Source organism: Pantherophis guttatus, chromosome 3, assembly GCF_059756535.1.
Source record: "Pantherophis guttatus breed Tessera chromosome 3, ASM5975653v1, whole genome shotgun sequence".
Taxonomy (NCBI): domain Eukaryota; kingdom Metazoa; phylum Chordata; class Lepidosauria; order Squamata; family Colubridae; genus Pantherophis; species Pantherophis guttatus.
In genome coordinates this window covers 142,752,697-142,769,526 of record NC_142065.1, presented here as the reverse complement: position 1 = coordinate 142,769,526, position 16,830 = coordinate 142,752,697, and the positions used below count along the sequence as shown (strand labels likewise).

At 41.0% G+C, this 16,830-nt stretch overlaps 2 protein-coding genes across 2 annotated transcripts in view; one reads left to right on the top strand and one right to left on the bottom strand.

Annotated features, from left to right (window-relative positions):
* Positions 1 to 16,830, bottom strand: part of MYLK4 (myosin light chain kinase family member 4) — a 104,561-nt gene that overhangs the window by 84,714 nt on the left and 3,017 nt on the right. The window lies entirely within an intron of this gene.
* Positions 1,395 to 16,830, top strand: part of WRNIP1 (WRN helicase interacting protein 1) — a 35,241-nt gene continuing 19,805 nt past the window's right edge. Inside the window, exon 1 of the mRNA XM_034429059.3 lies at positions 1,395 to 2,274. Within this exon, the coding sequence (XP_034284950.2) occupies positions 1,645 to 2,274 (630 nt within the window). The 5' untranslated portion in view covers positions 1,395 to 1,644. The remainder of the gene's footprint in view (positions 2,275 to 16,830) is intronic.

Below are 16,830 nucleotides of genomic sequence, written 5' to 3'. Positions count from 1 at the left end.
AGGGGTGGCTCCTGAAGTCAGTAGTGGGCATGTCCTTGTCTATTCTTTTGGAATCCCTTATTCAAGTAATAACCTCTAGAATAACAAGAAAAAAATCTTAGCCTACTTTAATAGCAGAACACATTTGTTAACACCAACTAACAGTCAGTAGACATGATGAAAACTCCTTAATTTCTCAACATATGGACAGACTTAACCATAGTTTCAACTGGGAAACTATGACTATGTTAGACCAAGCCAAGTCCAAAAATGCTAAAGAATTCCTAGAAGCATGGCACTCTGACAAATTGGCATCAATAGACACACAGACATAAACAACATCTACATACTGTGCAAAAGAGACCATCAACAATCCAAAAAAGGAAACAATAAGATTAAAACACCTCCCCACTAGCAATAAAACACACAGATGAACATAGATTAATCCAAAGATTAACATCAACTAACAATCAAGAAGTAAACAATACCAAATGAAAACTGAGAGCAAACCCCATTCCTTACTAGCACTGATGATGTTACCTAGTTTGAGTAATGAAACATCTACAAGAAGATGCTCACAAAGCACCAAGGATCCCCTCACTTTATATTTGATAATATATCCCCCTTTATTTTTCTCAAGTAAAAATCACTCGACTCTTGAATTTTCCATTTTTCTAATCATCTTTACGATCTGCTGGATTTAATTATATCCTTTCTGACATTTGGCACCATAACTGGCCATGCAATGAGATGCATCACTGAAGAACAATACAGAGATATCATTTCTCATAACTTGGAATCAGGGGAAAACTGCATTCGCCCTTTTAGCAGTTTTACAGCTCTGCCAACTTCAGGTTAAGATTTGACTATCATCATAAAATTGCAACCAATCACATTTTTTTACACTGCCACTGCTTTTCTTTTTTTAAGTGTACCTATACTCGAGAAATAATTTGCTCTCCTGTCTTGACTCCTGAAATAGATGAAATAGAAGTTGCTGTTTTCCTCTCGGTGTTTCTCACGCTTGAAACACGGCCAGTTGGGGATTCTGGGAGGGGAAATTCACACACCTTTAAAATCGGCAAGTTTGAACAGCTCTAATAGCAGGTCACCTTGGCAGCCCATCCCGCCACCTTCGTCTGTCTGTCTGTCTCTTTCAGCGTGTAGTTTGTACGTGTGTGTAACGTTTCTCCCTATCAGCAATTGATTTCACTGGAAAACGCTGTTAAAAGTGCACACAAGCGACCGCATTTTTATCCTCGCAATATACAGGTTTAAAATATCTATATATTCCCGCGCCGCTCTAAAACTCGAGCAAAAAGAGAGAGAGAGAGAATTAAATGTGTTGCATGTAGAAATTTAAATCCTGAGTAGTTTTTGCAGGCGGGCGGAAGAACTACAATTCCCGACAGACTGTGGGTCTGTTAGCAGCCCGCCAAAGAAGGAGGCGGTGACTTTGCTGTTCTTCCTTCTTGGGCATGTTGTGGTTACTGGGAAGCCCAGAGGCAAACTTTTCCTGGACGTCGCCTCTGGTTTGTTTTTTTTTTTTTTGTCGGGAAGGGTCTAAAAGGGATTGATCAAAGGAGACACTTTCCCCAAGAGGAAGAAGCCACCGATTAGTATTAATTTAGGGGTCCCACTGTCCTGCCTTCCTCCTGCCGGGAAATGGAAGGAGGTATTGCGCAGGAAGAGCCGCTGGTGAGCTGCCCGGTTTGCCTGATGGAACTTCCCTCTGCGCGCATCAACTCACATCTGGATACCTGTTTGCAGCTGCAGGGCGAAGGGGAAGACTTGTTCACCGGAGAGGTCGGAGGCAGGAGCAACAGCGCCCCAAAACCCACAGCAACCGCGGGGCTGCCCCCTCTGGCCCAGCAGCCCTGCTTGAAGAAAATGCGGCTCTCCCAATCTCCGGAGCGGAGAAACAAAGAAGAGGAGCCGGGGAATGACCTCGGGTCTTCCCCGGTGTTTTCCCTTTTTCACAGACGTAAAAACTCCGGAGGAGCCCAAGCGGGGGCATCCCGGGGCGCTGTTACCTCTCCAAATCCGGGAAAGGGGGAAGAGCGGCGTGGGGAGAATCCCGAGCGAGCACCAGATGCCTTGGAGCCGCTGTTGCGGGGGGAGAGCCTGGCCCAAAAACTGGAAGGGAAGCCTTTGGCCGATAAACTGCGGCCGAACCATCTGAGAGATTATGTGGGACAGAATCAGGTGTTGGGGAAAGAGACTCTCTTGCGGTCCTTGCTGGAGGCTCACGAAATCCCCTCACTCATTCTTTGGGGACCCCCAGGCTGTGGAAAGGTGAGTGGTACTTAGGGTCATCCTTTTGTCTACCCGTTTTCTTCCCTAATTTCCTTCCCTGGGACAACTCGGAACAATTGACCAGTGGAACACTTTGCCTTCAGAAGTTGTAGGTGCTTCATCACTGGAGGTTTTTAAGAAAAGAGTAGACAGCCACCTGTCTGAAGTGGTGTAGGGCAGTGATGGCTAACCTTTTTGCCGTCGTGTGCCAAAAGTGGGGGGGAGCGCGGGGGGTTCACGCGTGCACGTGCCCACACCCGTAATTCAATGCCTCCCATGCACCCCCGTGCATGCGTGCACGACCCTCCTGCGCTCCACCTCCTTTTGGCACGCAACGGCAAAAAGGTTACCGGTGGCCCCGATAGGCCCGTTTTTCGCCCTCCCCAGAGGCTTTCTTGGAGCCTGGGGAGGGCGAAAACTGCCTTCCCCACCCCCCGGAGGCCGGCAGTGAGTACGGAAGGCCCGAAAATCAGCTGGCTGATGCGTGTATGAGCGCTGGAGCTGAGCTAAGGCAACGCTCCCGTGCCCACAGATATGGCTCCATGTGCTACCTGTGGCATGTGTGCCATAGGTTCACCATTGGGTGTAGGGTTTCCTGCCTGAGCAGGGGCCTGGACTAGAAGACCTTCAAGGTCCGTCCCAGTGCTATTCTGATTCTGGCTGAACTCAACGTAGCTTGTGGTCCTAAGGTTTGCTTACACGCTGGAAAGCAGCATGGCCTGGCCAGAGGGACTTTTTACTGTTATTATTTACTGTCAAACTATTTACTAAGTCTGCACTACTAATTACTACTGCGCTATTAATCTTCTCATCGTTACCACCATCCATCTCCTTCCACTTATGACTGTTTGACTGTAACTTTGTTGCTTGGATCCTTACGATTTATATTGCTATTGTTTTCTGATTGCTTATTTGTACCCTATGACTATCATTAAGTGTTTCTTGATGATTCTTGATGAACGTATCTTTTCTTTTATGTGCACTGTACCTTATAATGACAACTGGAAGCAGTATTTTTGAAATATCTGTAAATTTATTAAAAAGAAAAAAATGAAATATCACATTGGCATAAGTATTCAGACCGTTTGCAACAATACTTGATATTTAGCTCCAGTGCATCTCATTTCTTATAGTCATTGCTGACATGTTCCTACACCTTGATTAAACTTCACCTGTGGTAAATTAAATTGACTGGACATGATTTGGAAAGGCACACACCTCTCTATAGAAGGTGTCACAGCTGACAATGCATATTATAGCAGAGCAAAAGCCATGAGGTCAAAGGAGCTGCCTGCAGACCTCAAAGACAGGATGATCTGGGGAAGGCTACAATAACATTTCTGCTGCACTGAAGGTTCCTAAGAGCACAGTGGCCTCCAAAATTCTCTAATGGAAGAAGTTTGCACAACCAGGACTCTTCCAAGAGCTGGTTGCCTGGTCAAACTGAACAATCGGGAGAGAAGAGCCTTAGTAAGAGATCTGATGGTCACTCTGACTGAACTCCAGAGATCATGTGTGGAGATGGGACAGAGTTCCAGAAGGACAACCATCTCTGCAACCCTCTACCGATCTGGATTTTATGACAGAGGGGCTAGATGGAAGCCTCTACTTAGTGCAAAATACATTAAAGCCAACTTGGAGTTTGCAAAAAAGCACACAAAGAACTCCCAGATTGAAGATCAAAGGACTCTCAGACTAATGAAACTGGCCTCAATTTTAAATGTTATGTCTAGAGGAAACCAGGCACCGCTCATCACCTGCCCAATATCATCCTCACAATGAAGCATGATGGTGGTAGTATCTTGCTGTGGAGATGTTTTTCAGCAGCAGGGACTTGGAGACTGGTCAGGATTGAGGGAAAGTTGAATGGAGCAAAGTACAGGGATATCTTCAATGAAAACCTGTTCCACAAAGCTCAGGACCTCAGGCTGGGCTGAAGGTTCACTTTCCAACATGACAACAATCCTAAGCACACAGCCAAGACAACTCAGAAGTGCCTTAGGGATAATTCTGTGAATGTCCTAGAGTGGCCCAGTCAGAGCCCTGACTTGAACCCTATTGAACATCTCCATAGGGACCTGTTGTGGCCCGCCAATGGCCTGCGGAGCTGGCAGCAGAGTTGGAGAGAGAGGTTGGGGAGGAACATCCCTGGGGGCTGGGGAAAGCTCGGGCGAAGGCTCTGCATCGGAGGCAGAGTCTAGTTCCCCGGAGGGAACTAGACAGCAGTGAGTCAGAAGAAGAGTTGGAGCCTGTTCCCAGTGCGCATGCGCAGAGCTGCCAGAAGACAAGAACAACTAAGAAAGCAGAGTTGACTTGGGAGTAAAGCCACACCTTGGAGGTGATTGGCCCTCCCATAGGAAACAAAAGAGCAAAAGGGGAGGGGGCTTTTGCAGGAAACAATTCGTTCAGTTGGTCATTGCCAAAGTGGAAAGTTCTGTTCATGACTTTGTCTGCGGTTGTAAACTAGTTATCTGGCAGCTTTCCCAGCAAGATAAGGTGTGTTAATAAGTATGCCTCAAAGACTGTTTGCAAAGCCATGCTGACTGTGAATGAACATAATTCACAGTCGTGTAAATAAATTTTACTGAGACTAAGACTCTGCTTCTTGCTACTTAAGGAAACCTAGGTTAGAACAGGACCTGAAAATCGACGATTGCCATCCAACCTGACTGAACTTGAGAGGATTTGCAAGAAAGAATGGCAGAAAACCCTCCAATCCCGGTGTGCAAAGCTTGTTGCGTCATACCCAAAAAGACTCGAGACTAATTGCTGCCAAAGGTGCTTCAACGAAGTACTGAGTCTGAATACTTATGCCTATGTGCTATTTCAGGGTTTTTTTCTTTTTAATAAATTTACAGACATTTCTAAAATTCTATTTTCACTTTGTCATTATGGGGTACTAGATTAATGAGGGGAAAAATGAATTTCAACAACTGCAGAATCAGGTTGCAGCATAACAAAATTGACAAAAGTGAAGGGGGTCTGAATATGTTCTGAATGCAGTGCAAACACTACAGAATGCAGTTTAGCATCTACCTATAATCTATATGTTATGTCATTGAGCTGCATTTCTCCTAGCAATGCAATGAGCAGAATTATGGATATCACAGAATAATACAGAATGATTTTTGATTTGGATAACAATGATCTTCCTGAGGGGAAGAGAGATTTATTTTCTTCTGATTAGATGAGCACATAGCATAAGATTCCTTGACAAGTATTTAGCAAAATGTAAGTGTTTTTGTGCTCTTTTTAAATGCATTTAAAATTATCATTAATTACAATTTTCAGTTTCATTTTGAGTTTTTAAATTTTTAAAATTGATTTTTCTCACAGCAAGATACTGTATGTTTCACCAACATTTTTTGAATACACAATAATTGGAAAGGTTTACATAATATACTAAAGCAAACACTTCATATCATGGCTTAAAATACTGTGTAGCAGTGGTAGGTTCCAACCGACTTTACTACCGGTTCTCTTCGTGCACGTGCTTCGCACGCGATCGCCGCGTGCATGCTCGCTTCGCTCGCATGTGCACAGAACTTGCACTCAGCACAAGTGTGTTAGCTAACTGCCCAGCTGAGGTGTGGCAATACACTCTGCCGCACATATCAGCTCCGCTAAAAAAGAAGAAATAAAGGTAAGAATAACACGAGGGCAGGTGGGAGGGCCCAGCTCCCAGACAAAGAGAACCGGTTCGGTGACATCACATCGTCACTGCTACTGGCTCGCCCGAACCTGGAGGAACCCACCACTGCCGTGTAGGTATTAAGCCACTAAATAAGGAGGTTAAGCTCCAAAAGTTTAAGTAACACCATCTTGAATTATATCAGTCTATTCTAGAGACTACATTAGTCTTTCCCATCCTGTTGCCCTCCAGATTAATTAGGACTGTAAATCCCAGAATTAACAAATCAGCATTGGCCATATTGGTGGAAATTATCTGAAGTATAGCATCAGCGTATTTGAAGCCGTCCAGTTGAAGAAGCATGTGCTAAATCAATCAATCATATTTTTAAAAGTGTTGTCATAAACTCATGTAAATCCTGATTACATTAAAAAAAAAAAGGAATAGGTTACATTCTCCCAAATGAAAAAAAAAAAAAACAACATTGATTCTTTTACACTTCCCTCTGTTTTGTTATAACTTCAGGATATCACAGGTCAAATAACCTGTGAATTGGATAGCTCTGCAGACAAAGGCACTGTAATTTAATACCAGCTGTCTGCAATTAAAGTAAGTTCGAATCTTGCCAGGCTCAGGGTCGACTCAGCCTTCCATCCTTTCTAAGGTAGGTAAATTGAGGACCCAGTTTGTGGGAGCAATAAGCTGACTTTGTATAAAATATACAAAAGTATGAAGGCTATTGCTTAAAGCATTGTAAGCCGCCCTGAGTCTCCGGAGAAGGGGGCATATAAATCAAATTTAAAAAAAATAATAACTAGGCGTTTTAAATATATAATCAATAACATAATAAATCATTCTATTGTTTAATAGCATATTCGCATTAGCAAAGCTTTCATAAATCATTCACTGATGAAGTGGGACTTGCATTCTTACGATTTTCATACCATGATACACAGCTGACAATTTTGTATAAGGTTGGTCAAACATAAGTGGCCTGCAAAAATTTGGTTGATCACAAGATGTAGCAACTAGATTCATAAAACACTAACACTTGATTGTGCTGTAGAGCAGGGTTTCCCAACCCACAGGCTGCAGACTGGCAGTGATCAGCGGCACACCAGAAACCGGGCCACGCAAATGAGTGAAGCCCCATTGCGCACATACAGGATGCAGGCAACACGTGAAACCACACTCCCCCTCCCTCAATGCACAGAAAAACCTGTCTCTAGAGAACCAGTCCCTGGTGCCCCAAAGGCTGGGAGCCACTGATCTAGAAGTAATTGGAACGTCTGCAGTCCAGATATGATAGCTCTAAAACACGGCTGTCAAACTCCTGGCCCGCAGGCCGGATGCATCACATGTTGGCCACACTCACGGCCCGTTTAGCGAGGGAGGAAAAAGTCCTGACACGTCATGTGACGCCACCGTGATGATGTGAGTTTGACATCCCTGCTCTAAAATGAGAAGTATTACAGCTAGGATACCCCACAATTTCTCTAACCACTCAGAACCATACAGGTGGTCCTCGACTTATATCCACAATTGAGCCCAAAATTTCCATTGCTAAGCAAGAGTTATTAAGTGAGTTTTGTCCATTACAATCTTTCTTGCCACAATTGTTAAGCGAATCACTGTAGTTGTAAATCTGGTTTCTCCATTGACTTCGCTTGATAGAAGGTCGCAAAAGGTGATCACGTGACCCCAGGACACCACAACTGCAAAAACTACATGCCAGTTGCCAAAAATCCAAATTTTGGTCACGTAAACCATGCAGATGCTGCAACTGTCATAAGTGTGAAAAATGGTCATAAGTCGCTTTGTTCAGGGCTGTCGTAACTTCAGACAGTCACTAAACAAATGGTTGTAAGTCGAGGAATCTACCTGTTCTGAATGTCTGCCATGTGGGTCTCAAGGGAGCAATGTGGGCTAAAGGATGTGTCTGTCTGAATTCGGCAGAAATTCGAAAGAGTTTATAAATCCCTGAAGGGGAATGTATCTGACTTCACACAATAAGGGTCATCAATCTGGACTGCTGATTAAAAAGAAAGAAAAGTTTCCATGACTGCGAATGGTCCAGCTGGTTAAACATCAGTTGCAACCTGAGTAAGTCGCTCTTTGATTTATAACCCTTTAATGTGCAAGATTTAGATTTTTGTTCGTCTGCCATGGAGTGCTCAGTTTTAGCTGAGACAGACATCTACTGTGTAACCTAAGCCCAGAGCAGCTTCAGCATTGGAAATGAACATGGGAGCCAAAAACCCAGTATTTGCCGAGAGCTAACCTTGTTTATGTAAGTATACTGATGACCAGAGATGGAAAAAAGGTCTGGCATATTACATAGATACTGACTTGAAGATGATACAGCAGCTATCCTTGGTTTTATAAGTGCAGTCTTAGATTGCATTAACGTAAGTAATCAGTGATGGGAACGTGTTAACTTCAAAGTAACATGCTGTCTTTGCAATTGGTGTTATGTTTCAGTGAGCTTATTTTTACCACATAGCTTACTTTGTGTTTTATTCCAAACCTAATCATGAGAAGGCAAAAAGCACTTCAGGTTCTGCCTGTGTGTGTGTATAAAAACGTTTATTTATTATATTATAAATATATTTTATTTTATTATATTTTGCTTGGCAGTTGAATTTTGATTGAACTTTTTGTGCCCTTTTTATATAGCCCTTCTCCCATGCCTGCCATAGACAGGGAGAGATGAGAAGGTTGCATTGGCATTGCTGAGGCTAAATTAATGGCTTTGCATTATAATGCCAGTGCTAATGCCATTCCTCATAAAATACAGGAAAATGATTGTACTGTAGCCACCATTGGCAGTGTTGGGTTTTAAAATACAGAACTGGAAATTCTGTTGTGCACCATTTTGTTTTGTTTGCTGAAGAGTTGCATTTTTACTGTTTTCCCCCTAGATTATAATTTAGTGCAGTTTATGTGCTTGTAAAATCCAGGGATTATTTGTGTGATTTATTCTAGAATTCAGAGTATGGGACTATGATCAGTGCTTAATTTGTTGGCAAAGGATGATAGAGAATGATTAACAAGGATTAGAAATTTCTATAATGAATCCTATTATTTCCAGCCAGAAGTTTAAATTGGAATGAAATGGTACTCAGTGTATTGCTCACAAATCCTATTTTTATTATTAAAATAGAATGACCCAAACTATGCACCTGCTCATATATTTTATGCAAACAGGACTTTCATTAGAGAACAGAGTCTGATTCTCTATCATAGGATCAGGATTTGGATTAAATTACATTGCCTTTGAAGGTGAGTTGACTGGTGCTCAGATGATGTCTACGGCTTGATGGACATTTTTCCAATTTTGCTAATAAAGTATCTACAACCAATTTTGGAGCATAATGATGTTGCCAAAGTAACCCCTGTCTTTGTCACCCCTCAGATTATGGTAATACCATCTATTTGGAGGTGTTCTACAACAACCTGGTAAAGTTACAGTCAATCCCAAATAGAACAGTTAGATGTGTGATGAGCTATAAAAGATGAGACCCTACAGCTTCACTCTTAGTCCATTATATGGGTAGCCAGTTCATCCCTGGATACAGTTTGAAGTGTTGATAATGTCCTTTAAAGCTATGATCGAATTGAGATCTAAGAAAAAACACACCTGCTACTGCATGAATGTCCAGGGTTGTAACAAAAGTGAGAAAATTCTTACTTGCTAATCCCCCTTTTAACACCAGTAAATGTCCACACAGAAATGGACCTTTTATGGCTTCCATTTTCTGAAATATCTTATTGCTTAAAACTCATTTAGAGTCAACTTAAATGGTAGCTGTGTTTTTAATTTTTAATTTTTTACTATTATTAGCTGCCCTGAGTGCTTTATAAATTAAATTTGAGCGGGGCTGGGAGAATATTTTTTTTTAAATGTACAAATGATCTCCCAACTATGTTTTATTTGTAATCTGCATATGATCATTATTGAGAGGTGGTGTTGCATAGTAGCTAGAGTGTCAGAGTAGGGAGGGGAAGACCTAGATTCAATCCGATAAAAGTCATGGAGTAATCTTGGATAAGTTGCAAAACTTTCCTTTACAGAATGATGATTAAGCTGATATTTGGGGAGAGGACAGTGAAGGCTAGTTTGGATACATTAATGCAGTGGAGCTATCATACTAGTATGTCTAGTCTAACAAAGAGAAGGATTGGAGTGATATGATAATGGTCTTGCAATATTTGAGGGGCTGTCACAGAGAAGAGGGTGTCAACCTGTTCTCCAAAGCACCTGAGGGCAAGACAAGAAGTAGTCAATGGGAGTTTAACAAAGAGAGGTCCAACCTAGAATTAAGGAGAAATTTCCTGTCAGTGAGAATAATTAATGGAATAACTTGCATCCAAAAGTTGTAGGTTGCTTCATCACTGGACGTTTTTAAAACAAGATTGGACAGCCATTTGCCCAGAACGATATAGGCCCGTGATGGCGAACCTATGGCATGCATGCCACAGGTGGCACATGTAGCCATATCAGTGGGCACGCCAGCTCAGCTCTGGTGTGCATGCACGCGCCAGCCAGCTGATTTTCGGGCCTTCTGGGCCCACCAGAAGTAGGGAAACAGGCTGTTTCTTACCTGGCTCCAGATCCTCTCTATGCATCTGCAGAGGGCAAAAACAGCCTTTCCCACTCCCTCGGAGGCCCTCCAAAGGCCTGAAACGGCCCATTTCCCAACTCCCGGTGGGACAGGAAGTGACGTTTTTTGCTGTCCCCAGCCTCCAGAGACTCCTAGAGAGGCTGGGGACAGCAAAAAAGTCACTTCCTGTCCCACCGGGAGTTGGGAAATGGGCCGTTTCAGGCCTTTGGAGGGCCTCCGAGGGAGTGAGAAAGGCTGTTTTCGCCCTTTCCAGATAAATAGAGAGGATCTGGAACCAGGTAAGAAAGAAAAACGGGCCTACCGGGCCATCGTGTGCCAGGAGCGGGGGGGGAAGGGAGTTGCACGCGCATGCGCAGGGCAGGGTGCATAGAATTATCGGTGTGGGCACGTGTGCGCGCAACCCTCCCCCGCCCCCCACTCTCCTGGCATGCGATGGCAAAAAGGTTAGCCATCACTGATATAGGCGCTTCTGCTTGAGCAGGCGAGTTGGACTAGAAGTCCTCCAAGGCCCCTTCTGTTAATATATGTGATGTGCTTTTAGTAGTTAGCAAATGCAAACTATAATGCTAAATATTGCCCCCTTGACTGTTGTTTTGGAAATGAGTACCTGCCGCTGATAGAACAGGATTCACAGCAATGCAGGTCTAGAGTGCAGTGCTTAACACCCTTAATTTAGCATGGCAGTCCTCGGTTCAGCTCGCCTCTATTTTACAGAATGGCTTTTCCAGCTGGTTGCCCGGGAATGTTGGCAATGAATCTGTGAAATGAATGCAGGGCTCCTCTGCAGACCGTTCAGCCCCACCTTCTTCAAAACTGGCAACGAACCTATGTAATAAATGCAGTTCCCTGGTCCCTGTCCCCCTCTCCCTTAATCACTGCTTCGCCAAGAGAACTAAAAGCAGGAAGCAGCTGTTGGCCACACAGGATTCCTGCAATTGACCAATGATTACTAAAAGTTAGTAAAGCCCAGAGAAAAAGTGGATTCTAAATGAGCTTTAAGCAGTAAGGTATTCCGCAAAATGGAAGCCACCTCCGTGTGGGTATTTGCTGGTGTTAAAGAGGGTAAAAATTTGGATGGATCATGGTTTGCTTTCTGAGCACATTGCCAGCAGCAACAGTTGAGGTCTAAATGGCACGCAAATTATAGTAAGAGAATTAGATGTTGTTGGCTCCAGGATTATGGATGTAGAAAGACCACATCTAGAATGTATCATAGTGGAGAAAGCTGGTCTTGGACTCGGTGCAAGAATACCCTTTTATTAGATTTAATTAGCACTGAATATCATATTAGAGCAAAGACTCGATACCTGCTCTGTGACTTCCAGTGAACATTTGAATTTTTAATAATGTACCAAGAGAGAAAGAATGATATGACCTATTACTTTTTAAAATATTTTCAAAGCAATCAGATGCACATCGGTATCATGGTTTGGCTGGGAGGCTGGGAATAAAAGTGTTACTTCATTTAGATAATGTGTTGTACATAGGGTTTGTATTACACAATTCCCTATGTATGATTATAGAAAACTAAATCTGCAAATACTTTTCCTTGCATGTGAAATTTTATCATGGTGGAATTGAGAATGCTAGCTGTTATACAATACTGTAACAGCTCCTCTCTACTTAAAATCTCTCTGCTTACAATCTATTTATGAGTCTTTAAAAAAAACAATTCTCTTTTTAAAAATCAGGTCTTACACCTGTTAGTTTAATTAATTAATTAAGACCAGTAATATACAGAGATTTCTGAGAATAAGCCCTTTAGTAAGATATACTGTACATGTAAGCTCATGTGCACTAGGATTGGGTTTATGGTTTACAACGAGTATAAATTTACCCAATTTTGGTTCTGAAAACATTAGGAAACCATACAGAATTAGCATCTATTCAAAACCTGGACAGGCTTATATGAACTAAAAAAACTTATTTTGTCCTTTGGGATACAAAATATATTTTAGTCCTAAGGAAAAAAATTCTAGTAATAGATTGGATTGTCTTTTCCCTTTCGATCCCTTGAAATGATTCTGGATTATTTTGTGGTCTAATTATAAAGCACTGCTGAAGAACAAAAAGGCAAAGAGATTTTATCATAGTGGTGTTTGTAAAACTGGATTCACCATATTTCCTTAAGCCACAATGAGGTTTGGTTTGGCTTAGTATACCCTGGGTGCCTAATTGTTTTGGTGTGTAAAACCATAGTTTATACTGTAAGTGAATAGTTATGTAACTTCAGAACATAGTGGTTTATTTAGCATGTTATGATTAAGAAAACCATAATTCAGCTTGTTATGGGAGCCCAGCCTAAAATTCTTTCTCCAGTAAATTTATTCTGACTACTTTTATGTTTGGTTACATTCAGGATATATCCATGCTTGAACAATACAGAGATATCTATTTATCTTCTGCAGTAATCTTGATCCTTGACCAATTTTTATGTGCCAGGTTGAGACCACCAGCCAGCACAAACTATTGAAGATCTTTTCCCTTCATGCTTCTGGGCCAATGCATCTTCCCAGTTTTTTTTTTTAGGAGGTTCATAAGGAGTAATAGGATGCTTACTGGAACTCTAAATACAATTATGTTCAGAAAGGAAACCTTTTCTAATTTGAAAAGCCTGTTCATCCATTTGTTTGAACTAACACTACATATAACATTCGGTTTACCTATCAAGCCCTACATACAGGACCATGCTATTTGCAAGACAATTTGTCCCCCATTATTTCTACCTGGCTTACAAAGTCTAGCATTGTTCTGGTCTGTTTTATTAAACAATGCTATCTTATTGGACCCGGGAATCTATGGCTATACCTACTCTAGCCCAAGATTGGGATGGCAGCAGGGGTGCTATTCAGCAGGTTCTGGAGAACAGTAGCGGAAATTTTGAGTAGTTCAGAGAACCGGCAAATACCACCTCTGGCCCCAGAGTGGGGTGGGAATGGAGATTTTGCAATATCCTTCCCCAGGAGTGGGGAGGGAATGGGGATTTTGCAGTATCCTTCCCCTGGAGTGGGGTGGGAATGGAGATTTTACAGTATCCACACCCACCAAGCCATGCCCACAGAACCAGTAGTAAAAAAAATTGAATTCCACCACTGGATGGCAGTGACCTGTTAGCATTCCACAAGGCATTGTAGATCTGTCTGTTCCCCAGGCATTTGGGCCAGGAACATTTGGGTTCTGGTGGTGATTTGACTTTTTGTTTGGGGGATTACCGATAATCCTTGATTTATGACCACAGTTTAACCCAAAATTTCTGTTACTAAGCAAGGCAGTTGTTCAGTGAGTTTTCCCCATTTTATGACCTTTTTTGTCACGGTTGTTAAGTGATTCATTGCAGATAAGTGAATCTGGCTTCCCCTATTGTCTTGCTTGTCAGAAGTCTGGAAAGGTTATAAATGGTGATCACATGATGTTGGGACAGTGCAACTGTCATATGTACATGCCAGTTTCCAAGCCCCTGAATTTTGATGATGTGACTGGGGATGTCACAGCGGTCATAAGTGTGAAAAACAGTCATAAATTGTAACTGAATATTACAACTTTTTTCAGGCCTGTTGTAACTATGAATGGTCACTAAACAAATTGTTATAAACCGAGGACTACCTATGTTGATTTAACTGGGGTGTCATGGAGTTACATTGTTATGATGGATTTAATCTTTGTGTGCAGCTCAAAGTGGGCTGCTGTGACTCTATAAATCAGTTAAATAAATGCACGCATCATATTTTCTGTTTCATATTTAGGATTCAGCATCCCTGAAACCAATGAGGCAGAAAAGTAAAATAGGTTTTGATTTCATTAGTACTGAACAAAATTCTAATCTAAAAGTCACATTGGACTAGATTTTATCTGGAAACCAATAGCTGCAAATGTCCCTTCTGTTTATTGTCAGAAAGAAAAATGTGAACTCATATTTTTAAGACTACCCCATTCTCCCTGGAGGTTCCTTCCAGAGCTCAAAACAGCTGCAGCTTCCTTGCCTTTCATCCAAACGGAATTCAATTTGCAAGAAAATTAAACTATTGCAAGTAGACTAAGCAATCTGGATTTATTTTAAATCACATACACAGATGCACACATATACATATGTACATTGGCTAAATTGGCATCAAACCAATCTTGTTTAATCTTAGCTTATAGAAAAACCAAGCTGGATTTATATGTCACACAATTTTATGGCTACATTTGCCATTTTATTTAACTCCCAATTTGGTTCCGTTACAGTATGATGAGTACAGCTCTAGATTGGGTTCACACAACACAAAATCATTCATTTTAACCATGATTCAAAGCATTAATTAAGATTCGTAAATAGTAATGATTTGCTGGATTTAAATATTACTTGTCTAAGGCCACAAGGGCCTATTCTGACATATTATTTGGTGAAGAACTCAGGCAATTCTAATTTATATACTATAATTCAATGTCCTTGAAATTTGGCGAAATTTGGCGAAATTTTGTTATACTGTCTATAAAACACATCATGCTTTGATTACCTTGACGATATAGTTAAATATATTGTTTGTATTTTAATTGAAACAAGGTATTCACTTATATTTATATTCACTTATATTATGATTTATAATCTGCAGAATTCTGATCAGTGACTAGAATAAAGAACTATGTTACACTTAAATAGCACACTAACCCAAAACCAAACAAATCAAATTATGGTTTAATGTGATGTCTGAATCCATTGGGCTTGAAAGCAAGGGTTTGTTGTGGCTACTAATGATGGAACATACAAAACTGTGGCAAAGCTAGGTTATTTAGTTTAATAAGCTTGGAGATGTTGGGAAATGTGTTTCAACGTAGCTGAGGAAGATCATGGCAAGGAAAGCTTGATTATGTCAATTGTCAGCAGCTCCAGAAGGAATCTGGAGCTGCCAGGAATTGACTATAGCTCTTTTCCCAAGCAAAGAATATGCAATATTGCCAAGTGATGGATGGAAAATCTTTGTTTTGCTTGTTATTTCTCTACTTGTCCTCCTGCCATTTGACCATAATCTCTCCCTCTGTTTCGCTGCATCAAAAGAAAGTTAGGTTCTGCCTAGATTTTCTGAGTAGGGAGCAGGAAGAAATTGAAGATATCCTCTCACAGAGATAGGAGGGTAAAATAAGGAGAATAGGATGAAAACAAGGAAGAGGATGCCCAGTATGAAGTTTTGAACCCGGAGAGTATCTGCGGGGATGGTTAAATGTCTGGGGGGCTGGCCCCTCTCTTCAGTGCTCCATTTGTGGACAATCTCTAAGCTTTTCTTTTCCCTCTTGCTTCTGGGAATGCTTTCTTCTCTAATCCATTGCATAATCCATATGATAATCTAATCTAATATGATATTATATATTACATATTATATATATATATATATATATATATATATATATATATATATATATATATATATATATATATATATATTATATAATATATATTATATTATATATAATATGATAATCTAATGTGAATCCATATGATAATCTAAACCAAATGATAATCCACAATCTTGCAATCCATTGCTCAGTGGAACTTCTAAAACTCCAAAGTAAATTCCAACATTTACAGCCACATCTGGAAAACACCTGTGCCTGAAACCTTGGAACTGTTCTAAGCCAGCACAACCAATATAGGGCTGAGTGAAGTATACAGCTGTTTCCCAAATTCTACCCACATTTCATCTCTTATTTCCTAAACAGTGTTCTCTTCTTCCTCCTCCTGTCATTGTTTTACTTTTACTTTTGCATTACAAGAATAAGAGAACCAATCAAGTATGCTACTGTTACTTTTCTGGATTTTTTTTTTTTTTTTTTTGCAAGATGACTTGAGTAAATATTATTGAATGGAGCAGCCATGGCTTCCCTTAAAGAAAGAAAACTCCCATCCGATCGAGTCCCACAATTGGAAAATGTTAGGATGCATTTCATTTTTCAACTTTTTGAGTATTAGTATTGCTTCTGCCAGGTGATGATAAGAAAGGAGTGGAGCTGAGAATGAAAGACTATTATTCCTGCTTTGACATTTTGCCTCTGCTATAAACACATTGTAAGTATATAGGCAAATTATTGTGTTTCATCCGCCATGCTCTCTGAGCTTGGTTGTTTTTTTGAGACATTTCACTACCCATACTAGGTAACATCATCAGGGGTTTTGTCAGATGAGATTAACAGTTTAGTTCTAATAAAATTTGTAATTGACATTAACAAAGTAATGAAAAAGTGTGTGTGTTTTGGCAAGCATTTTTATTCTTTATACTGTATTTTTATTACATACAGGCAGTCTTAGGGTTACAATAGCCGTTGAAA